Source organism: Seriola lalandi, unplaced genomic scaffold (assembly GCF_002814215.2).
Source record: "Seriola lalandi dorsalis isolate HSWRI2012SDOR001 ecotype SW California unplaced genomic scaffold, Sedor1 jcf7180002054286, whole genome shotgun sequence".
Classification (NCBI taxonomy): Eukaryota; Metazoa; Chordata; class Actinopteri; order Carangiformes; family Carangidae; genus Seriola; species Seriola lalandi.
Window position 1 is genome coordinate 149,022 of NW_019524839.1, and position 21,669 is coordinate 170,690.

The 21,669-nt window shown below is 39.6% G+C and overlaps 2 protein-coding genes across 4 annotated transcripts in view; both read right to left on the reverse strand.

Moving 5' to 3' along the window:
* pacsin3 (protein kinase C and casein kinase substrate in neurons 3) overlaps positions 1-10,909 on the reverse strand; it is a 32,798-nt gene extending 21,889 nt beyond the window's left edge. Inside the window, exons 1-2 of one of the 3 annotated variants that reach the window (XM_023405847.2) lie at positions 10,467-10,909; positions 2,056-2,121 (exon numbers count right to left, since the gene is read on the reverse strand). The gene's annotated coding sequence lies outside the window, so the exon portion shown is untranslated. Of the gene's footprint in view, positions 1-2,055; positions 2,160-10,466 lie in introns of all 3 variants that reach the window. The other 2 variants (XM_023405845.2, XM_023405846.2) reach the window with 2 other exon arrangements.
* Positions 10,910-11,966: 1,057 nt separating this feature from the next.
* On the reverse strand, positions 11,967-20,248 carry ero1a (endoplasmic reticulum oxidoreductase 1 alpha). The gene is made up of 15 exons (XM_023405830.2): positions 19,889-20,248; positions 18,328-18,447; positions 18,130-18,213; positions 17,693-17,734; positions 17,390-17,466; positions 16,497-16,570; positions 16,295-16,415; positions 16,159-16,214; positions 16,044-16,070; positions 15,864-15,956; positions 15,037-15,283; positions 14,756-14,825; positions 13,993-14,079; positions 13,166-13,302; positions 11,967-12,990 (listed from the first exon to the last, which is right to left on the reverse strand). The coding sequence occupies exons 1-15, from the start codon at positions 19,958-19,960 to the stop codon at positions 12,930-12,932; spliced, it is 1,368 nt and encodes a 455-aa protein (XP_023261598.1). The 5' UTR covers positions 19,961-20,248; the 3' UTR covers positions 11,967-12,929.
* Positions 20,249-21,669: the final 1,421 nt, after the last annotated feature.

A 21,669-nucleotide genomic window follows, 5' to 3' on the forward strand; every position in this document is an offset into this window, starting at 1 on the left:
GGCAGGTCCAGACCTCATAAGCTCCACTGGAAAACTCACGGTCATTAATCTGATTAATGTACACCAACAGCTTCCCCGCAGCCCGGCCCGGGTCTGTGAGCTTCTACACGTATCAGGCGTGTGGAGACCTACACGAGTATTAGTCTGTAAGCTCCTCGGCCACGTCTGCATTCCAGCAGAGTGTGTGAGGGTATGTAGGTATGTATCACGGGCCTGCAGGCTCCAAACCTCTATAAACAAACGCTCATGAGATACTTTCTTTTGCTCCAGCTGCAGGTCCTCAGAGCCTGAGAGCGAGCTGTGTCTTTCTGAAATGAGAGACTCGCTGCTTAAAGGAAGACAATGATTACACAATGATGGATGTTGGCAAAAATAAACCACATTATGGGATACTCTGAAAGCCGCCATCATCCTCAGCGAGGGAGTAAAATCTATTTAAAGTGTAAATGTAGCGTCTTAGAATAATTCTCTTCTTGCATGAGTTTTCCCACGAGCTGTTTTATTAGCCTTATTTCCATGTTACAACCCTCCGCAGTGTGTGTGTGTGACTCAGCTTCACTGAAACGCCAACAGGACCTGATGCTCGCTGCTCTTCCGGCCCCGTGTGTGTCCACACACACACACACACACACACACACACACACACACACACACACACACACAGAGGGAAAACACTTCAACAATGCAAAGAGGAAAAAGTCCCCATCAACACACCCAGCAGTGTCAAGTCAACACACTTCAGACTAAAGTTTCATTTGGCACGTTCTCAGGCGGATGTTGAATCCAGCAATACAACCAAACAACAGTAAACTCGCTAACACCACAGAAGAAGAAATAAAGTGACACAAAAATGTGAAAACATGCAAGAAAAATGGATCACACTGCTACTAAATCTGTACAATTATGACTCCATAAAAGGTTTAATTTTGTTTGTTTTTTTTTTAAATCGATGTCATCCATTAAAAGTTCTAATTAGTTTATTAAATCGATTAGTCAAATAATAGATTACAGTATTATATAAGTATAGTCATGGTAAACGATAATGAAAATCAGTTGCAGCACTTAATTCTTTCAGAGCTCCAGCTGCTGCCTGTTCATGTCAACAAGTGTTGAGGCTATAAAACATCATCCACCACCAACAACTGGTTAGCTTAGCTTAGCACAAACAGCTAACGGAGCAGTGACTAAATATACAAAGCCCTACAGCCTTTCAACACTGTGCATGTTTTTTAACAAACAGATATCTTAACACCCCCCAGGAAAACAAACAACCTAAAGAAATTCAGGGAGGGATTCAGAGATTCAGTAAAATGTGATTGAATCTCATCCCCGTTCACAGAGAAGCAGGGAGGTTCAGGAGACGTCTGCTCGACACACGTCACTTAACAAGAGTTTGGAAACAGATGACTGACTCTTCGTCACTCAGACAACGTGAAGCCATCCGACTTCTGACAGGAAAAAACTCCAGCCATCGCTAAAACCAGTTTGTGAACAAATGTGACGTGAGGAATAAATGCAGTTCATTGTGCATTTCAATGAACCAATCATTTTGATTGATGTTTTTAGACTCAGGGATAGAGGTGCAACGATTAGTCGATCAGTTGATCAGCAGAAAGTTGATCAGTTTCATAATCAACAAATCATTTCAGTCATTTTTCAAGCTCTTTAACTTTCAGTTTCTCAAATGTGAAGAATTGTTGCTTTTCTTTGTCATATGCGACTTATTGAATTAAAATTAAAAACTTAGTTTGGCTTTTGGACTACTGGTCAGACAAGACAAGACAAGCCAATCGACAACGTCCCCGTAGATTAATTGATGAGGAAAATAATCATTAGCTGCAGTCCTGCCTGTAAGATATCATCTGGCTTGGTGAGGCTACAAAACGATACCATCAACTACCTCAAGAAAAAACTGTGAAACAACTGTGTGGACGTCACTGTCAACTACACGGACAGGAAGCAAAAGGAAGCAGCCTGTGAAACTGTACAGGTCTGACATTCGATGACAGGAGCACAACAAACAGAGCAGGAGCCCAGAGCGACAGCAGAACTTACCTTATCAGAGGCAGAAACACAGACGGACAGACGTCCAGACAGAAGACAGCCTTTGTCTCCGCGGGCCTGAGAGACAAGAGGGGACAGACGGAGGGAGGAAGGTCCTTCAGGAGCAGATGCAGCAGCACAGGGGAGAAACACAGACAGGTTTGTTAGACAGCGGCGCAGCCAGCAGCATGCGGTTAGACCCCCCTGCAGCCCGGCAGCGTTCACACAGGGCCGGACCAGCTGCCCGTTATATGGCTCCATGATGGCTGGAAGGTGGCACATTCTGGGGGTGGCGGTGAAATGCCACACATGGAGCCCGTGGCGGAGGACTAATGAGAGCGACCAGGAGGTCAGAGCAGTGAACTCACACCTCTAAAATTACCTGCCGGGGCAATAAGCGGGACGGGAGTGTCGGGCTTTGACGAGACCACAACAGTGACTCTGCATTAACCGATTCACTACAAAATAACTCGACGTTACTGATCATGATTGTTGAAAATGGTTCTCTCACCTTGTAAATACGGGTCGTCAATCACAGTAAACCTTATTTACATACATTAATATGGAAAGTTTAAAATGCCTAAATAAAAACAAATAAGATACCAAACTATTATTTTATACGTGTTTCTCTTTTTCCAAGATAAAATCCTAAATAATTACTTATTACTAATTACATGTTTTTCATGTAATTATGACGATGATGAAAATTAATCAGCAAGAATTTCACTATCAAATTATTGTTTTACAAATTTTTTTAAGCAAAAATGTCAAATATTCAGAGATGATGAGTTGATGCTTTTCTTTGTCACACGTCGGAGTAACATTTATCTTGGTCTGTTTTAAGTGTTTAAAGTAGTTTTAACTACTTATAGTATTCTTTAGATTAAATTTCATTAGAGTTAGACTCATCAATAATGAAACGAGTTGTTCGTATTTATTCGTATGGAAGATTTGAAATGTACATACATATATATACGCATTTAATTTTTTCAGGTTAAAAAGCTAAATAATTGTCCTTTTGACAATATGTTTTCATGTAATTTAATTATGACAACGTAAACGCACCAATTTAAATTTCACTGTTTGTCTTTTTCTTTGATTTGTTTTTATTTTCGCTTTTAAATCTTCTGGAGTTTAGGGGAAATATTTTCACATCAATCTTTCACTTTCAACTACACTGCCTCACAGTCAACCTTTGTTTACTGTGATGACTCACCCGTTTCCAACATGTTTAACAGTTTAAATTAACAAACAGAAAGAAATCCAGCACCACTGTAGCTGAAGTCTGTATTATCTGTAGTAAATCTAATCACAGCAGTAGTTTCATTTAAATTAGTCTTTTGCCATTAATTACATCCATCACTATGGGTTCATAACTTGAACGAATTAATCTGAATTTACATAAACTCTAACATGCAACTGGAGAATTATTTGACCGTATCAATTAAAGCTTCTGGCCTCAGTTGTTGTGATATTTAAGACGTCTTTGTTTCTGAAATTTACAACACACAGTCATGATGATGGAAAACAAAACATCATGACGCCTAATTGTGAGAATTGACTCTGGATCAAAGAGCATTTGTCTTTATTAGAAACTTCAAAATCATACAGATTTATATTTACAACCACTAAAAATAAGCTAAAACCCAGTGATATGTTAATATCACAGCTGTTGTGGGTCCAGCTGGATTAAAAATGTTTCATACTCATGACGAAGAAAGGCAGCTTTCTCTACTTTACCACCAGTTTCACTTTTGAATGACGAGCCGAGAGCCCCACCCTCCTTCCTCTGACCACAGACAATGAACACAATTGGTTAGTAATAAACACGCCATCATAGAAAGCAAAGCCACATACAAGCCGCTTCATGACACGGAGGTTAGGCGTTAGAGGGCAGCGGGAGGGCAGAGGAAGCGAGGTACAAAAACAAGCCTGTTCCAAGAAAACCAACAGCACAACATCCACCTCGACCCGTGGAAAATAAAGAGCTACTCGTTCTGGCTGCAAAAATAAGTATGAAAATGTAAATATATGAACCACATTTTTGTGTTAAATCCTAATTTAAGAAACAATATATGGTTAGTTATCAATAAAAGGAGTCCTGAGCCGTGGGTTGTTGCAATATCATAATAAAGCTGCAGCATTAATACATCAATGCCATGGCGGTTCAGATGGAAAACAATAATGGATTCCTTTGTTTACTTGGTCATTAAAGCTTCAACGATGAGTCGATCGATCGTGAGAGAATTGTTTTGATAATTAATTAAATTGTTTAAATAATTTTTCAAGCAAAGAAAATCAAACATTTGATGGTTCCAGGTTCTCAGTTGTGAGAATTTGCTGCTTTTTCTTGGTTTTGCAATGTAGTAAATTGATGTTTAGACTCTGTGTCAGACAAAACAAAAACAAATCAAACAAACACCTCTGTGATATTATGACGGGCATTTTTCACTGTTTCTAATGATTCATAGACCAAACAGTAGATCAAGAGAATGAAGAGCAGATTAATTGATAATGAAAATAATCATTAGCTGCAGCCATACTGGTCACCATAGGATCATTAATCATAATGATATCTTGTTGATACTTTATAAAAGCACTTTTAATTGCCCCTTTAACTTTAAAAATACACCTGATTCTATCTGTGCAAAGCATTTTGGGATCCATACATCACTGACACAAAATATTCATGACAATATGTTGTGATGTTTGAATGTTGTCCTGCGTGTTAGTCAATGCGTGATTGCCGTCTCAAAAATCAATCAATACACCTTAAATGTCAATACAACAACTTTGACTATTTCATTTGTTTTTATTAGCTCTCTACATGACACACGCTTTAGTGACGATCTGATCTTCAAGTGGGAGTATGCTGGATTATGTGAACGGTGGCTCTGGCAGCACAACACCTGTGTTAACGTTACGTTTCCCAATGAGCGAGAGAGGAAGAGTAGTGACCAAAACACCGGTGTTAGCTGTGTGAACGCAAATGCATCATGGGCCACACTGAAGGACCGCCTACTCTTCTGACGTCCTCCGACACAGTCTGATTAGTCCCGCCACAGTTTCAGAGGCCCTGTCCAGACCTGGTATTAACATCTGTCTCGGGTGATCCGATCACTAAGTGGACAGCTCTCAGGTCGTCAGTTCACACCTGGATTTTAAAATGCATCTCCACATGCGTCTCGATTGACCACGTGTGATCGGATCTTACTTCCCCGCTTTATATGCAAATAAAAAGGGAATGCGTTTTTGTTTTTAGCCAATCGACAGACAGGTGTGTTGTTAATGTGCTTAAGTGTGTTTCAAGCGGCAACATCTGAGGCTGAAAAATGAAGCTAACACGGAGGTACCAAAACTGCAGTTCTTCAAATGGCCACTTGAGTTTGGTTCCAAAAGCGAGTCACTCCCCATAGACTCCCGTGTTAAAATGTCCAACTTCACAGCAGAAATAAACATGTTTACAGCCTGGTACAAAAAACTGTTTTGGTCTCTAGGGCTAATTTCCTTCTTCATGAACACTGTACTGGGGAGTGAATTTTCATACAACTAACTCGATTAAATTTTATTAAGGCTTAAAGTTCTGCATAATTGAGGGCGTGCCGCTTTGAGTGACAGACTGGTGAGCGTATGTTTGCCACAAACCGGCATGCACGGAGTCTCAGCTCGACACGTCCTCTTTGCCCATTTTTGGATTAGGCGGGAGTTCAGCAGGAGTCAGGTCCTGGCAAGATGGCGACAGTGAAGCAGCCCACTCTGAGCTTCAAAAAACGGCTCCTTAGAAACCTATGGGTGAGGTCACGGAGGCTACGTCCATCTTTATTTACAGTCTATGCTGTGTGTGAGAGCGAGCGAGTGAGAGAGAGAGCGAGTGGGGCACGGAGGGGTTATCTGCATATGAAGCGGGGAAGTGAGATCCGATCACAAGTGGTCAATCGAGACGCATGTGGAGACGCATTTTAAAGTCAGGTGTGAACTGACGAAGTGAGAGCCGTCCACTTGCGATCGGATCCCTGAAGTTAATACTACTACTGACCGATTAACATTATTTTCATCGTCATCGCGATACGGATGCATGCAGGGTTTAGACCAGTGAGGAGTTAACTTTTTACCAGAGCTGATGACAACAAACTACGGTCGTAGCTCCGTGTCATCACAACCTTTCTGAGTAAGAAAAGCTATCAGTGTCCTCCATCACACCACCCGTTCGACAAGATTTAAACACGAAGAAAAGCTGTATTTTCAACATCTCCATCCACCGCGGTTTGTTTTACACAAGCAAAACTTTGTATGCACACTTCAATATTTGTTTATTTATCATAGTCATGGCAAATTTTCCTCATACTACGCAGGCCTAATGTTTGATATTGCCTGTGTCTCTTCATTGTGCATCAAATGTAGCTGCTGATCTTCAGCAATTCAATTCAACATTTCACACTCCCACTGGTGTGGTGATCTCATCCCTGTAACGCCTGCAGCCCCCGGCTATGTGTCTAACTGACAGCAGCCCGTGTGACGATCCTCCGGTCGAGACGAGGCGCGGACAGCAAACAAAACGGAAGCAGATCACGGAGGGGCGGGGTCCAGCAGAGTCAAAGAAAAGGACAGCTCAGCCTTGTTCCCACACACACAGCTGTTCCTCCAGCTCATTTCTAACCAGAACCACATCAGTGAGGCCAAGTTGTGCCAGGACCGCCTCCATGCCAAGTCGCCCAGCTCTGCACACAAACCTACAGTGTGCAGGCAGCGTGCAGGCCCGGACCGGCTTGGCACAACCCGTTAATTCAATGACAATACTCCCGAGGATTAACTCAGAACCTGCTTCCCCTGCTGCTCACATCTGACTCCAGCACGACAGCATGAAGCTGTGTTTTCTACAAAATGCTGCACAGAAAACCCACGGCTTATGTTCTCTGACAAATTATAGCCTTTAACCAAAGGGTCCTGACTTGTTAGAGATCAAGATGAGATGATTAACTAATTAGTCGATCAACAGATCAATCAGGAAGTATTTTGATAAATGATTAATGGTTTAACAGAACATTGAACAAATTCTGAAACAAAACAAAACAAAAGTCATTTGAAGACGTCGTCTTGGGCTTTAGGAAGTTGTGATGTGACAATTTTCTGCCTTTTTACAACAGTTACAGTTTATTCATTAATCAAGAAAATAATCAGCAGGTTTAACAATAATGAAAATAAGTGTAAGTTGCAGCTGTGATTGAAAGTACAAAAAATAAACTAGAAGTAAAGAAGCAAAAACTGAGACTGCATCCCTAAAGTAAATTAATTATTATTCTTTTCATTCTAGTGTCTTTATGCTTTGTTTCTATTTTAAAATATTTTTCATTACACTTATTCACTCTGATCTGTCTCATGTATTTATATAAATCAGTTTTGTAAAAGGCTTTAAGAGTAGTAGTTTGCAAATGTCTATGTTTTTGTTTATGTTTGTTATTTTCTCTTGTCAGTGTAACTGTAAATTACCAAAAAGACCTGGAGCAATCTTTCACAATAATAAATATTAGCTTTAGTGAACAGTGTCATGAAGTATGAAATACTGAAGTGGAACCTTTTTAAAAAGACGCAGTCGGCCTGGTTTATTTGAAGGTGTGATAAAAATAAAAACAGTCAGGTGGTTGCCACCTGCTCTGCACAAACAGGTACTTTCTTTTTCTTTTCTTTTTTTAAATTTGCAACACAGAGGAATAATCCAACTGACCCAGGACAACCTTCACTGTTGTAATTTTCTATTTAGAAAAAGCACAAGCTTATACGTGGACCAACCAGAGCAGAGCCGACAGGCTGGGAGGGAGTTCACGTTCTGCATTGACATATTTCATGTTTCCATGAAATTCCACTTGCTCGGCAGGATCTGAAGCCGGAGGCGGGGGGTGGTTTCTGCCTCCCTGCCCCGCCTCCCAGTGGATCCTGCTATAACACTGCTGCTTGTCAGGGACTCCCAAACTCCCCCACGTGGATTTCTATCAGCCAACAGACGACTGTTGAGACTTCACCTCATCTGATGAAACATTTAGTGGTTAGAAATAATTCAGTGTTGATTGTGTCCGACCAACACTCCCCGAGAGCATGAAAAAAATGTTCAAGGTAATTATTCTGCTTTCCCAACATGTGCTGGCAGATTCACAAAAGCATTTTTAACCGATGCTTGAGGTTTGACAAAAGTCATGAGAAGTTTCACAGCTTGACAGCCGTCGAATGTGCTCTTAATTAACCGTCATGAAATGTTCCCATAATTATGCAAAACCCCCAAAAAATAGTAAATTTCAGCACATTTGTGGGATTTTTAAGAAATGTCCTCATTCTACAGCAATGCACTTTTTAATGACCTGACGCAGTATTTTTTATTTAATACTGTCACTTCATGTCATGTGGTTCAACAGGACATTTTTGTGTCAAACATACTGATAATTATCACCCAACTCTGCAGCTCTATGAAGCTTTTCAGCCTTGAAAGTTTCTTGGCTTCTTGGTTTTGATCAGACTGTTCACATTTTATTTTCCATTTTCATAGAAGCAACTTGTCTGTTTATTTGCACCTTACACTACCTTCAAACTGATGAATTTAGCAATTTAGGAGCTAAAGAGACAGATGTTGTCTCAGGAGTTGGTGGAGAACAAAATCAGAGTTAAAAGACGAGTGAACAATGGACTTAAATTCATCAGATGGACACGAACACAATTACAATATAATATGTGGCTCTGTGTCTGCTGGACACATGGCCTGCCCCATAGAGGACGTCCTGTTCTACTGTCCAATTAAAAAACATGTCTCCAACTTTCCTTCAGACAAACTGGCAGCAACAAATATTACATTTAAACTCTAAGACCAAATGTTATCTTCCAGATGGAGAAATATTATATACGAAAATGCTACACAGACATCAGAGTCAGCGGTAAATTACCAAAGGGTTTGCCAAGTTAATATATCTCCATCATTAGAGCCCCAAACTGAGAAAATAGCAAAACTTAAGCTCAACCTAAGATTCAATCCTTGATAAACCCGACAGAGTGAGAACGCTGCTGGTTTGTTCTTGCCCAGAAAATAAATGCCTGATGGCGTTTCACATGAACACAAGCACAGACAAGAACGCAGAAACATCAGAACGCAGAAGGGCCTGCGATCAACGGTACCTCAGGACCGAGGTTCTGTTAGTGTGTTTCTGAGTTTTTCTGCCCCCTACTGGTAAAAAAGAAAACACTTGCTGCAGCTTTAAATCTGTTAAACTTGTAAAAGGAGAATGATACTTAAAGTTTTATAAACAATATGTGAGTCAGTTTTTAGAGCATTTTGATAATAGTACAAGATGAATGTGCAGATTTTCATACAGCAAGTTAACGTTACCATAGATACTGGTGAGTTTAATCGTTGCAGAATTGATGGTTATAATTATTCACTATGTTCTAGTTTTTGTAATGAAGTTGACTTGAGCCAGTATTAAAAAAAACAACAACCAAGAACTGACACCAAAACATACTGAGATGCATTTGAGGAGTCTGAAAAGTATAGCACAACACTGAAGTTAGTTTCTCATTCAACAGTTCTGGGGAAAGCCAAAGGAAACTTAATGACAGAAGCAGTGACTGTTTTTGATCCACTTATAGTTGTGAAAGAGTTTTGACATCCTAGTTAAAGCTTTAATGCTGTTTAACATTTAAAAATCAATTTTACAGCATTTTTCCCCATCACTACTTGACCAGGTCTAGATCAAAAACCACCTTGTAAAAGCTGTAGGACTAGACTAAGCAAGGGAAGATAAAGATTGTTTGAAATACAATTTCACATTATTTTATTTGTTGAAACACAAAAGGACAATTTCGGTTTGTTTCCCCCATGTAGACCACATTGGACCAGGTCTAAAATCAAAGACCACTATACATAGACTTGTCAAATCTGGACTAGATTTCAGATTTAGTTTCAGATTCATGACCTCTTTATTCTAATTGTGAAAACAGTGCTTTAAGCCGCTTGTAGACCACAGTGGACCAGGTCTGAATCAAAAACTATTTTGCCTAGAACTCTAAAAATAAATAAATAAATCTTTAAATAAATCTATAAATAAGTCTTTATGTTCTCAGGGTTCATCTAGTCCTGACTGGACGAGTTTAAGGTGCAGTGGTCTCTAATCTAGACCTGGTCTGATGGGAAAAACAAATATAAGTTACTTTTATTTTTCACACAAATAACAAAAAGGTTTTAAAACAGCGTTAACATCCTTTCACAAGCCGCTCAGTATTGACATTAATGTTTCCCTTAGTTTTCCCCTTTAACTTCCAAAATCGTAAGCTTTAATAGTTTTTGACACGGGTCATAATCAGGCGGTAAAAATCTATCAACAACTCAGGCTTGCACGCGCACAGGTGTCAACGTGTGCTGATCGCAGACAGGTGAGGTCGCTTACCTGTTTCGCTCCGACCTGGAGGAACAAACCAAAACCTCAGTAGCCGTGGAGCTGCAGCCCTCCTCACAGGATAATACTCAGATGTGGGTTTTCGTTTTTAAAATAAAAAAAAAATAAAAAAGAGTCAGCGGTTACAGTCCCGGTTTAAACCTCCACAAACTGCGACATGTTGTAGGGTTCCTCCGCAGTCAGCCGTCGGTCCCCCTCGGCCATTTACACCAGGAGAATCCCGCTGCTGCCTCAGTAAATTCACCGCGAGACAACCGTCGGTTCCGCTGTTTTTTCCCGCTCCACTCGGTTAAAAAGTTTAACTTTCCCCGAGTGAAGTGATAAAAATGTCTTCTTCCTCAGAGGAGGCTGGAAAAGCAGTTTTCGGCCGGCAGATACACGGTGTCTTCCCCCTCCTCCGATGCCTACCGCCGTCCGTCTCTGTGTAATCAGATGCTGCTCACCACAATATCCATTCATCCTATTACAGAGTTTAACCCTTCACTGTCTGCTGCGCGGCTTTATGCTGCCTTACAGGACCGTCGGAAAAACTGCCACTGCAACCTGGAAAAACACACACATTGCTAAAAGGTGTAAACAAATCAAGCCTGTGACGTGACAAATGTTCCTTACTGGTTATCTGATGATTAAACACTATAAATGATTACATAGATAAATAATACATTGATTAATATTGCTAAAATAGACTAATTCACAGCAGCTACATGCACCATTTACTTAACATGATAGTTGCCCCCTCATCCTGAGCCTGCATCTTATTTTGAATCTAACTGTTGTCTGTCTCCATCATTCTGAAAACACAACACAACAAATATTGACAATGACTTATTTTCACTTCTGCCGCATAAAAAGAGGCAAAAATTGTCTAGTGTTTCTATTTTTAATTTACATGACATAGGTGGGAAATAAATTTGGCATAAACAACATCACTAATCTTGACACCTATTTTTGTTACACTGTGCTGGAGTAAACAGATTTAATGTATAGATGATAAATCTACATTTCAATCCAGACCATAGTAATATGTGCTGCTCTAACTGAGCAGACATAGAGCCACAACAAGGACAAGTAAATGTCTTCAATACTCTCAACTGAATATTAGACCAACAGAAGAACATTTACTCTAATGATATTAAAAGAATAAATGAAAAACATTTGTGAATATCTTCCGGACATTTAAAACTTTCAGACATTTATGAATCAATTTTCTATTTGTGAAGCAAAAAAAGTGAAACAAGTGAGGTGAAACATTAAAAAATCTTATTTTTTTTTATACAAACAGCGCCACCCTCAGGACTGCAACATACCACAAAACCACACTGATCAGGTAAAACTTCAGTTCATGCAGGAACTTCTTCTGAAATCCTCTTGGTCAAAGAAGGTTTCACATAAACAGGTCTAAAGTTTCTTTTTAATATACTGTTCAGTCTCTCCTTGTAGCTGTTTATCATTAGTTTAACACAACAAAACCATGTCAGAAACAGACACCTGGAAACTTCAGATTTCATTTTAATTCAAGATAAAGGACTTAATTCTTTACAGAAAAATAAATGAAATTAATGAAAGCTGGACCTGTATTTATCAAACTTGTAAAGTAGAAAGTTTAAAGTTGTTGGCTGCGTTTGAGCAATGGGACACATGGATGAAGCGGCTTCCTCCTACTTACAGCCGAGTGTAAAAGTCACATTTTAAGAACAACTCTGATTTGATCACATGAAGGAAAAGACGATCAGAGATACACACTGAACCTATATCTGCTATATTCTTATAATTACTTCAGTGGTCAGTTATTATGCAAGAACATATCAAGTTTATTTGTCTGAAACCTTTAAATCTCTTGGAATTTAACAACAATCCTAATATATTTCCAATTTATAAATATATAAATAAGGATGAAATGAAAGGAAATAGGTTGAAATGGAGATAAAATTCAGCTGCGAGATGATGTGCCGTTGGTAGACGAAGTACATCAGAGAGAAATCATTTAATGAGATGAATTTAGTTCCACACTGACTGTAAATAAAATCCATGTCAGATTTATTCTAGCTGTTGGTTTGCAGTCCTGGTAAATGCCAAAAAAATAAATAAAAATAAGAAGTGGAGTAACATCCTATCAAATATTCAAACGCAAAGATATAGACTGGATACAACATTCAAAATATTCAATAAATAAACCTTGATCAAATACAAAGGCTATTGAGGATCTGCTTTTAACCATCTTCACATTTTTCAGTCAAAAGAAGTTTTTTTTGTGAAATTTTACTCTTGTCTTTAACTTAAGTTAAAAAATTGAAATTCAAAAATGGACCCATTCTTCATGTTGAACTCATGGTGTTCGTCTAAAGGACATTTCAGCAGCAGTAAGGCAGTTGTGTTGGCAGTCGGGGGGCTTGGGGGCCACAACAGTCCGGATTCAGAAGAGTCAGTGGGTGAAGCCGGACTCCCCTCGACGCCTCACCCTTCCTCTGCCAGCAGCGATCTGAAGTTCTTCAGCTCTCGGACGCTCGTGGAAATCCTGCGGGACATTTCCAGAGCAGTTACATCGTACAGTAACAGACATGTTCTCTCTGCCACTGACTCCAGTTTTTCTGGGAGTATTAAGAGCAGACCGGCTGCTCTGACGGTCCTTGAAAATAAAACCAGTTTTGACAGATGGTACAAATCATTATATGATGGCGACAGACTCTCACCTTCCAAAGGCATTGAGCAGAGAGACGATCTCCTGCCGGCTGAGCTGGAAACTGGGTCGTCGGCCGCTTGAAGTGGGCAGAGCTTCAATCTGGCGCTCGGAAAACAAAATCTTAAGCGCAGTACCTAATCCCTGAGTCTGATGACAAGAGAGAGAGAGAGATCAAAACAAAGAGCAATTGTTCTTTGCAATACATACTGTACATATAATGGTCTGGTTGCCATTAAAGCATCATTTAAGAATGTCGTTCTTTTTCTTTGACTTTATTAAACATCACCCTGGTGTCACCCTGTTACTTATCAAATAAATAGAGAAAAAGTGACATTTGATTCAAATGCTTCTGAGTCTTCAAACAGTCCTGTTAATCCTGAAAAAGAAAATGGACAAGACATCTATATTTGAAGCTCATAAGAGACTGTGAGCGGTGGATAAACAGAAGTAGTACAAGTGCAGTTTGTTGTCATCACCACTCTCCTTCCGACACAAATCTCAGTCTCAATGAATCTCTTAAACCAAGTGTTTACATTATATTCCCTGTTTGTCCTGCCGATGAGATTTCTGAAAACTTTGTGAAAACCACTTCATCTCTCCAACCCTGTTTGTTTCTTCCTTCAAGCACACAAGCATCAAAGCTTTGTGACTAGTCCTCTCTCTCTCTCCGTACTTTCTCCTCCCTGTCCTCTCTTTTCACCCCATCAGACCTCTCGCTCTCCCTCTCCTGGCTGTCTACGCCTCGTTCCAGATGTTATGAATCTGAATCTTCATCCTCCAGGAGTCCCAGCCTCCTCCTCCTCACCTTCTGTGTGTTTTCTTCCCTTCCCAACTCACCTGCAGTTTCCCCCACAGTCGACACTTGAAGCAGCCGACACAGTCCATGATCCTGGAGATGTTGAGGAAGGCCAGTCTGATGTCGTCCTGGTGTGAACACACAGCACAGGAAAACACACTCATGTCACTCTGATGGACAAAGAAATGTCCAGAAAACCAGGCAAGAGCAGGGTGTGTTGTGTCACTTTATCCCTTTCGCAATCAGTATTCACTTCTCCATGTGGCAGTTAACCTCAAATTCAGTTATTAACAAATCACATTTTGAGTCAAATATTTCCATAAAGTTTGCACAAAATCTGTGAACTCACTTTAAACACCTTCTGGTATCACTTTACAGTAATACTACCCTTATAGATATAAACCATATAAACCATAAATCCTTTATAATGGTATTCGTATTGTAACGAGGAACCTTCTTTTCTAAAAATCTTTTACAAGAAGAAAAAAAAGCACCAAACATGAAGAACAACACGTCTTTCAATCAATATAAAAATATCTGTGAAACCACTTTAAAACTAGTACAGTACAAAGGTGAACCTGATGAGTGTTTAGTTTCAGTACAAACTTAAAAAGGAGTGTGAACTGGGATGAGTAGATGATGACCGAATATTATACTGTATTATTACAGTGAGTTTTGAACATTTCTAAAGCAGTTCCAATGAGAAGGAGGCGACAAAGACTGAATCGCTTTCCTCATGTCCTTGTCTCTGCTGCCTTTTCCAGGAAATGATGGAAAACAACTGAGTTTCAAATGGCCGCTGACCTTCAGTTTGGCTGCTTCCTTTTCATCACCAGCGAACAGAGAAGTCTCGTCAAAGTGCAGAGGGAAAGATCTGGAAGAGTGAAGGTGGAGAGGACGGTCACAACAAGCTGCAGGTTGAATGTGTGAGAATATGACAGCTGTAGAGGAAACGCTGCTCTTTTGCCCCCACATTCATTAACATTTATGAATACCGTATATATCTGTATTTATGTAGACAGAAAATCAGCAGAGGGACTTTTGGATGGAGAACACTAACTGTGGGCATCAGGCCTCAGACTGACCTGGCCAGCTGCAGGATCTGCAGCAGCAGCTCTTTGTGCTTCTGGTCCTCTTCAGGTCTGCCGGTGTACAGCCGGAAGGACGGCTGCTGGAAGAACGGCAGGGCTTTGGCCAACGCTCGCAGCTCTATCAGGTACAGGAAGTAGAGGTTGCGGAGCCTCTTGGGGCCCTCGCCGGCCGTCAGCTCCGAGTCGAAACGCTTCCTGAACTCCGACACGTTGTGACCCCACTTCTTCTGAAACCAGCTGTCTGAAGATAAGAAAGAGAGAGAGGAGAGTTTTTAGGACTGGAACCAAAGAACACAACTGAGTCACAGCTGATTATATTTGTAATAAATACAATAAATACACTTATTGGTTTTTGAACAAGACATGGGAGGATTGATATCAGTGCCTGTGTGTTAAAGGACAGGTTCACAGTTCTTCAAATGTGTCTCAAAAGAATCGTCAGGTGTCAATAAGAACGTTATAAACACTTTTTCCTTATTGTTGAATTTAGCATGTGGGCCGGGTAATTTTGTTTTTCCATTATTTTCCCAACGATTTTTGAAGACACATTTATTTTTAAATAATTTACAGTAAAATCCCTGCAGCTCCTTATTGCTCTGAGCGCATGGTGATAACTGAAGGAGATGCAGATGAGCAAATTAACATTGTTCAACTCACATCAAGACTTTAGTGTGAAAATCAACCTTAAACAATAAAAGGGAGCAGGACGTGCTTCCTTCTAGCCTTTTTCTAAGCAAATTCCAACTCTCAAATCCAGTAAAAGAAGGAGAATAAATGCCTGAGTGGGTCAGAGAGGGTTATTGCAGGTGTTTGTGTCTCACCTTCCAGGAGGTACCTGGCGCTCAGGTGTATGTTGATGCTGGCATGGAGGCCTGAGATGAGGCGGTAGAAAGCTCTCTTCTCCACACACTGACCTGAGAGAGGCAGAGAGTTGACACAAACACACTCCACAACAGCATTTCTCTCTGTCAATCATGTCCTGAGTGGAAACGTCAGCTCACCTTCCAGCCAGCTGTAGAAGGTCCTCTCTGTAAATAAACCAAAGTTATTGTCAGACGCAGAAATAACTGACTGACAAAGCGAATCATGGTGCAGTGTCAAGTAAACACGTCTGACCTTCACCTCCTGAGCTGAAGGAGCCGGGCATCAGCGGTCGCTTCACGGTATATGGTCTGTGAGGGGGAGAACTACAGTGTCATGCACTGCTCTGAGCACTAATTGTTTTTATATTGTGGTTTGTGTGAGCGTTTACTTGAAGCAGTTTTCCTCGTAGATGCTGGTCCAGATCCGCCAGTCCTCGGGTCCTCTGTAGCCCGTGAAGCGCTCCGGGTTCAGCAGCAGGTCGACGTACTGGGAGTCCGGTGACTCTTCGTCTGGGAAACAGAAACACTTCGGTCAGCTGTAAGTAACTCAGCATTATGTTCCCCCTTCAAAAATCATGAGACATTCAGTACCGTCGACCACACAGAAGCGCTCGGCCTCGTCGTCGTGTTTGTTCCATTGCAGCAAAGCTTCTCTGGTCTCGTCACTGGAAGAGAAAACACAGCAGTGTGTCGGGTTTTTCCTGTTTTGTCGTCAATTTTGCTGTTTACGTCCAGGGGATTCTGGGAAACCTCAACTCTTTCAATTAAATAATTATAATTATGGTATATATATATATATTATATAATTATAATAATAATTGGTTTTATTTGCTGAAGGAGAAACAGTATATTAAAGCAAGCTGGAAGTCAGATTTGGCTAAACTAATCTACTGTGAAGAAAATCCTTCATTATGTTAAAAAATTTGAACACAATGTATTTATTTCATTAACAGTATAAACCTTCCTAAGTAATTATTATTTGATTCTTTGCTTCTCTTTAAGGGGGAGGCTGGGGATTTTTTTTTTTCATTATTTCAATCTATACAGAAATGTATTATATGACATATATGACCTTATATCAAGACAGATGTAAAATGTTATGCTTATATATGATTTTCTTAATAATTTGCTATTAATTCTAAACATACATGTCTATCTTTTATATTTACATATATAATATCAATATGTATTGACAAGCTTTGGGATGATATACATTTACGTAACATGTGTCTACAATATAAGCAACATTCTAAACATACGTTTCTATTAGCTAGAAATACATTCTATGTAATTTCTATAAACATAGATTATATATATGATACATATATGATTTTACTTCATATGTACATACATTTCATATATGAAAATTCAATACATGTACATATATTACATTTACATATGGGAATTCACTTTTTTCATGTATCCTACCCGAAGTAAAACTGTAATAAAACTTTTCTGTAGTTGAGTCGACTGATGAGACTCACCTTAAAGAGACATCCACAGCTCCGAGATGCTGCGTCTTCTCACACTCACTCAGCTGCTCGTTTGACTCTGCTGAATACTGCGCGCACACACACACACACACACACACGCACGCACGCACGCACGCACACACACACACGCACAGATTAAAATCTATTTGCTATAATCCCCAAATTTGTTCAAGTACCTTAATTATATCACGTACATTCAGGGAGCAAGTACCAGGTGCCAGTTAACAGCATATAAAGGAATATATAGATAAAGATATATATACAATCTTTTTTGTGTGTTTTTATGTGACTCACCTTGTTGTGGGACGATGACCTGATCCCCTCTGGCACCTCGTTCTGTTAGCAGACAGAGTTTCAGTCAGTCTGATGATCTACATGTTTGTTACCAGCAGGTAAATCACAGGTGAACGATACAAAGAGAACCTGCACAGAGGAGTCACAGCTTCTTTTACTGTTGTTTATTATCAATGTTTTGACCAACTACAGGTTTTCTTCAGAAAGTTAAAGAGTTAATAAGGGATTTTAAAAAACTTTTTCAATGGCAATATTAAAACCAGCCAATTATGATGTCACTGGTGACTGAGCTACAGATATAAATCCCTCATTTCCTCTCTGTGGATATTTGCCTTTGTCAAAATGTCACTAATAGACTAAAAGGCAGCCGTGACTCAAGTGTGCAGTAGCTTTTTGTGACGACCACTCTGACTGAATGAGATGAAATGAGAACTCACAGGAGAGCAGGGCTGAACCACACAGTCCCTCAGACCACAGTGACTGCTGTCCGTCCAAAACGGACACGGCTTATTCAGGTTAGCCTGCAGAGGGTCAAGTCCAACACACGTCCTTAGCAACAGATCAGCTCATCTCTGTGTATATATTTCTGTGTGTGTGTGTGTGTGTGTGTGTGTGTGTTGTCCATCAGTTCTCACCTTGTAGAACCTAAAATAGTCAGACTCCAGAAGAGTTTGAAGTTTGGGGAAAAGCTGCTCGTTGTTGAAGCCATCAATAGTCTCTACATCACAAGCGCAGTCGTCCAGGTCACCTGTGACCTTCGTGAGATGGAAACAAAAACACCTGGTTACCTGCCGTGCATGTTTAAAGAGGACGTTAAAAAATAACACATGGAATGATCTGGAAGACTTCCCTCTCTGACATGTATCTTGTCTGTTCTGGCACACCTGGTGGACAGGTCAATTACTCTAAAAAGGCTTAATCAACCAATACTCTGATAATCAATTAATCTTTTCAGTAATTTCTCTGGCTCTAGTTTCTCAAATTTCCTTTGCCTCATGGTGGTAAACTGAAAAACTTTTGGGTTTGAGACTGTTGGTTGGTAAAAAAAAAAAATTACATTTCTGTTTGTTTTTGTTGTTTTCTTTTGACATTTCACAGACTAAATGAGAAAATAATTGGTGAATTAATGGATAATAAAAAAGGCTGTAGTCCTAGTTGACAGTGTGCTAGAAATCATGGCTGTCTTTTGTATCTTACAGGAAAGTAATATGTACAAAATCCTGAATATAATATCATAAAAAGCTGGTTTATGAAATAAACAAGCAGGTACAGAGGACAGTTTTCTGAGTGAGTGAAGTTGGGATAAACTAAAGAACACTAAATTGTAAGAAGGCTGTAATTTACTTTGTGAAAGGGATTCTCCAGTGAGTTCGTATTGCACATAATATTTCATCAATGACAAAAATGAAGCAACAGACTTCAGATCCTGATCATTACTCCCTAAAAAAACAGGACCTTACACTTCCCATAATGACAGCATGTTTTGGTTAAGCCCTCCCTGCTTGTTAAATGTCTTCATCTTTCAGACTCCTCACCACCAGTTTGTCACACACTCATTCTAACAAAAAAAATCACTCTCGTCTTCTCTGTCTCCAGCAGCAGGCAGCTGTTTTTTTCTCTAGCCCACTACCTGCTCAGCAGCAGACAGACACAGTCAGAGAGCAGCTGATGAACATGGGCTGACACATTATCTAGCGGCCAGAAACATGACTCCAGATTAACTGATAATATTGTGTCTGTATTTTGTGTGTGTGAATAATCCTCAGTTTGCTGACACATACTGTACATGTCAGTGGTGTGTTCACAGATATAGGTCAAGAGGTTAAAATGTCAATGAATGCTGCTTCAAACAGTAAAACAGTGTTTAATTATAAATTTATCTCTATATTTGACATATTGATTTGTTTAAGATGAGTGAAGACAACCAGTAATTCTCACTACTTGAGAACCAATCATCATTTTTGTCCAGATGATTTCTTATTCTGGAGTCACACACCCTTAAAAAGCAAGAATCACTTATTTTTACACATTTTTTCAACACTGTAACACAACGTTGCTTTAGCAGGAGGCTGCCCTTTAAGAAAAACAGATGTATTTAAAAGTAAAGCAAAAAGTGGCATTACAACAGAAACTACAAGCAGATAATTGAATATATGCGGAATAAAAACACAGATCAGTTTATTTTTCGTCACCTACCTCACAGAAACACCTGCTGTCTGCAGATCCGGACACCTGGAGGAGGAAGAGGAGCAGGACCACCAGCTTCATCACGACCTCTCCTGTGAACGCAGACCTCCGTTTGAAAACTGTTTATTATTATACCACCACACTCTCTGTCCGTGTGTCCGAGGAAAGCTTCACTTCTCTGGTACTAGAAAACGCTGAGAAGCGGCGCTGAGGGGCGGTGATCGGATATGAAGTTTTGCTTCCTCGTATTTCCTCATTTCCAGTCTACTACGTGTGATACGTGACAAATTGATCAGCAGCTTTAATCAGATCAGACTCAGAGATAAGATCAGTCATCACATGATATTCAGAATGTTTTAACCTCTGTTACCCAGAAATCTGTAATATAGGCTTTTTAACTGGAAATGTTTTTCTTCCTGTGCGCTCACAAAACAATCCGACTGAAACCCTCAGCAAGTAGAAATTATAAAATAATCTCTCCATTTAGTGGAGTATAATGGACTTTAACAGAATGAATTAATGGAAAGAATATCCACATATGTTTTTAATTTAATATTATATTTTTTATGCAGTGAAACGATCAAATATATTCCAGACATATATATGAAATAGATATAAAATATTTTTAATGGCAGGATAATGCGATTACATTTTTTTTTTTTTAATCTGCAAACGTGCTGATAACCAAATACAAAACATTTTCTTTCTGTTTTATGATATTTAAATATTTATGTGTTTCTGGGCAGTGACCTCATGTAATACCACAAGGCAGCCACACGGTGGAGCTAGAGGACACTGGTTTATTTTTCTTAGGACACGCAGCTCAAATCAACTCAAATTAAAGTTTTCTTAGGGAGTCTAGTGTTTGAGCATTCACATGCAGTAAGGAGGATTTTTATATGACTAATAACAACTTGCCAGATAATGTGTCAGTATCATCGGGTAATACATATACCACATATAATAAAAGCATGACTGAAGTGTGTTTAATCTAACAAAGTCTGTATTGAAAAAAAGACACACATTAAATGTTTTTAATTTCAATTTTTTTTGTTTATTTGCAACAAAAATCTGCTCTGGTGAAGGTCAAGTGACCAAGAGCTTGCCTTCACTTTTAAATATTTGCACCACACCTAAGTTATTAGCACTTTCCCCTCTCCTGACAGGGCCATGCAGAGGGGTGGCCAGGGTGGCTCAAGACCCCCCTGGAATCTGATTGGCCACTCCTGGTGCCCCCCTTACAAGTGTGAGAAGGTGATAGGTGATGGGCTTGTGTCTTTCTGTAACCTCAATATTGATCCTTTGTTCATAGTTTTGATTCACATAGTCTTTTTTAACAAATACAAATCTCTTTGACACAAGCACATTTTTTTCACATGTAAAAACTTAAATTTCTCACACAGATTTATTTTACAGGTTTACAAAGGTTGATTTACAACTACAAACATTGGAATTATTTGTGAACATCACTTTACAAGTTCAAAATCATTATGACCCTAATTTGAGCCCACGTATGGGATGTAGTCATACCCATGACTTACCATTTCTTGCTGATTGTGGGGGGCCATAAGGTGTGATTCTGGCCTGAATTGGATTCTGGCATCCCTAGGAAAACATTTAATTATATTAAATAAAACTACTTTCCATTGCAGGGCAAACAAGGACATTTTAAGCAGTTCTTCACAATACAATATAGAAAAACATTTACATTTACTTCAAATTTGCTCAACCACAAACACCAAAAGGTGACATTTAAATGTAAAGCATGTTGGAGGAGTTTTTATTTCTTA

Bases quoted from the DNA above. Each gene is read 5' to 3' on its own strand.
- ero1a (XM_023405830.2), bottom strand. From the start codon at position 19,960: ATGAAGCTGGTGGTCCTGCTCCTCTTCCTCCTCCAGGTGTCCGGATCT. The intron at 16,416-16,496 runs GTACTGAATGTC...TCTGTTTCCCAG, and splicing joins GCGCTTCTGTGTGGTCGACG to ACGAAGAGTCACCGGACTCC. The intron at 12,991-13,165 runs GTGAGAGTCTGT...AATGTCCCGCAG, and splicing joins CTGCTCAATGCCTTTGGAAG to GATTTCCACGAGCGTCCGAG.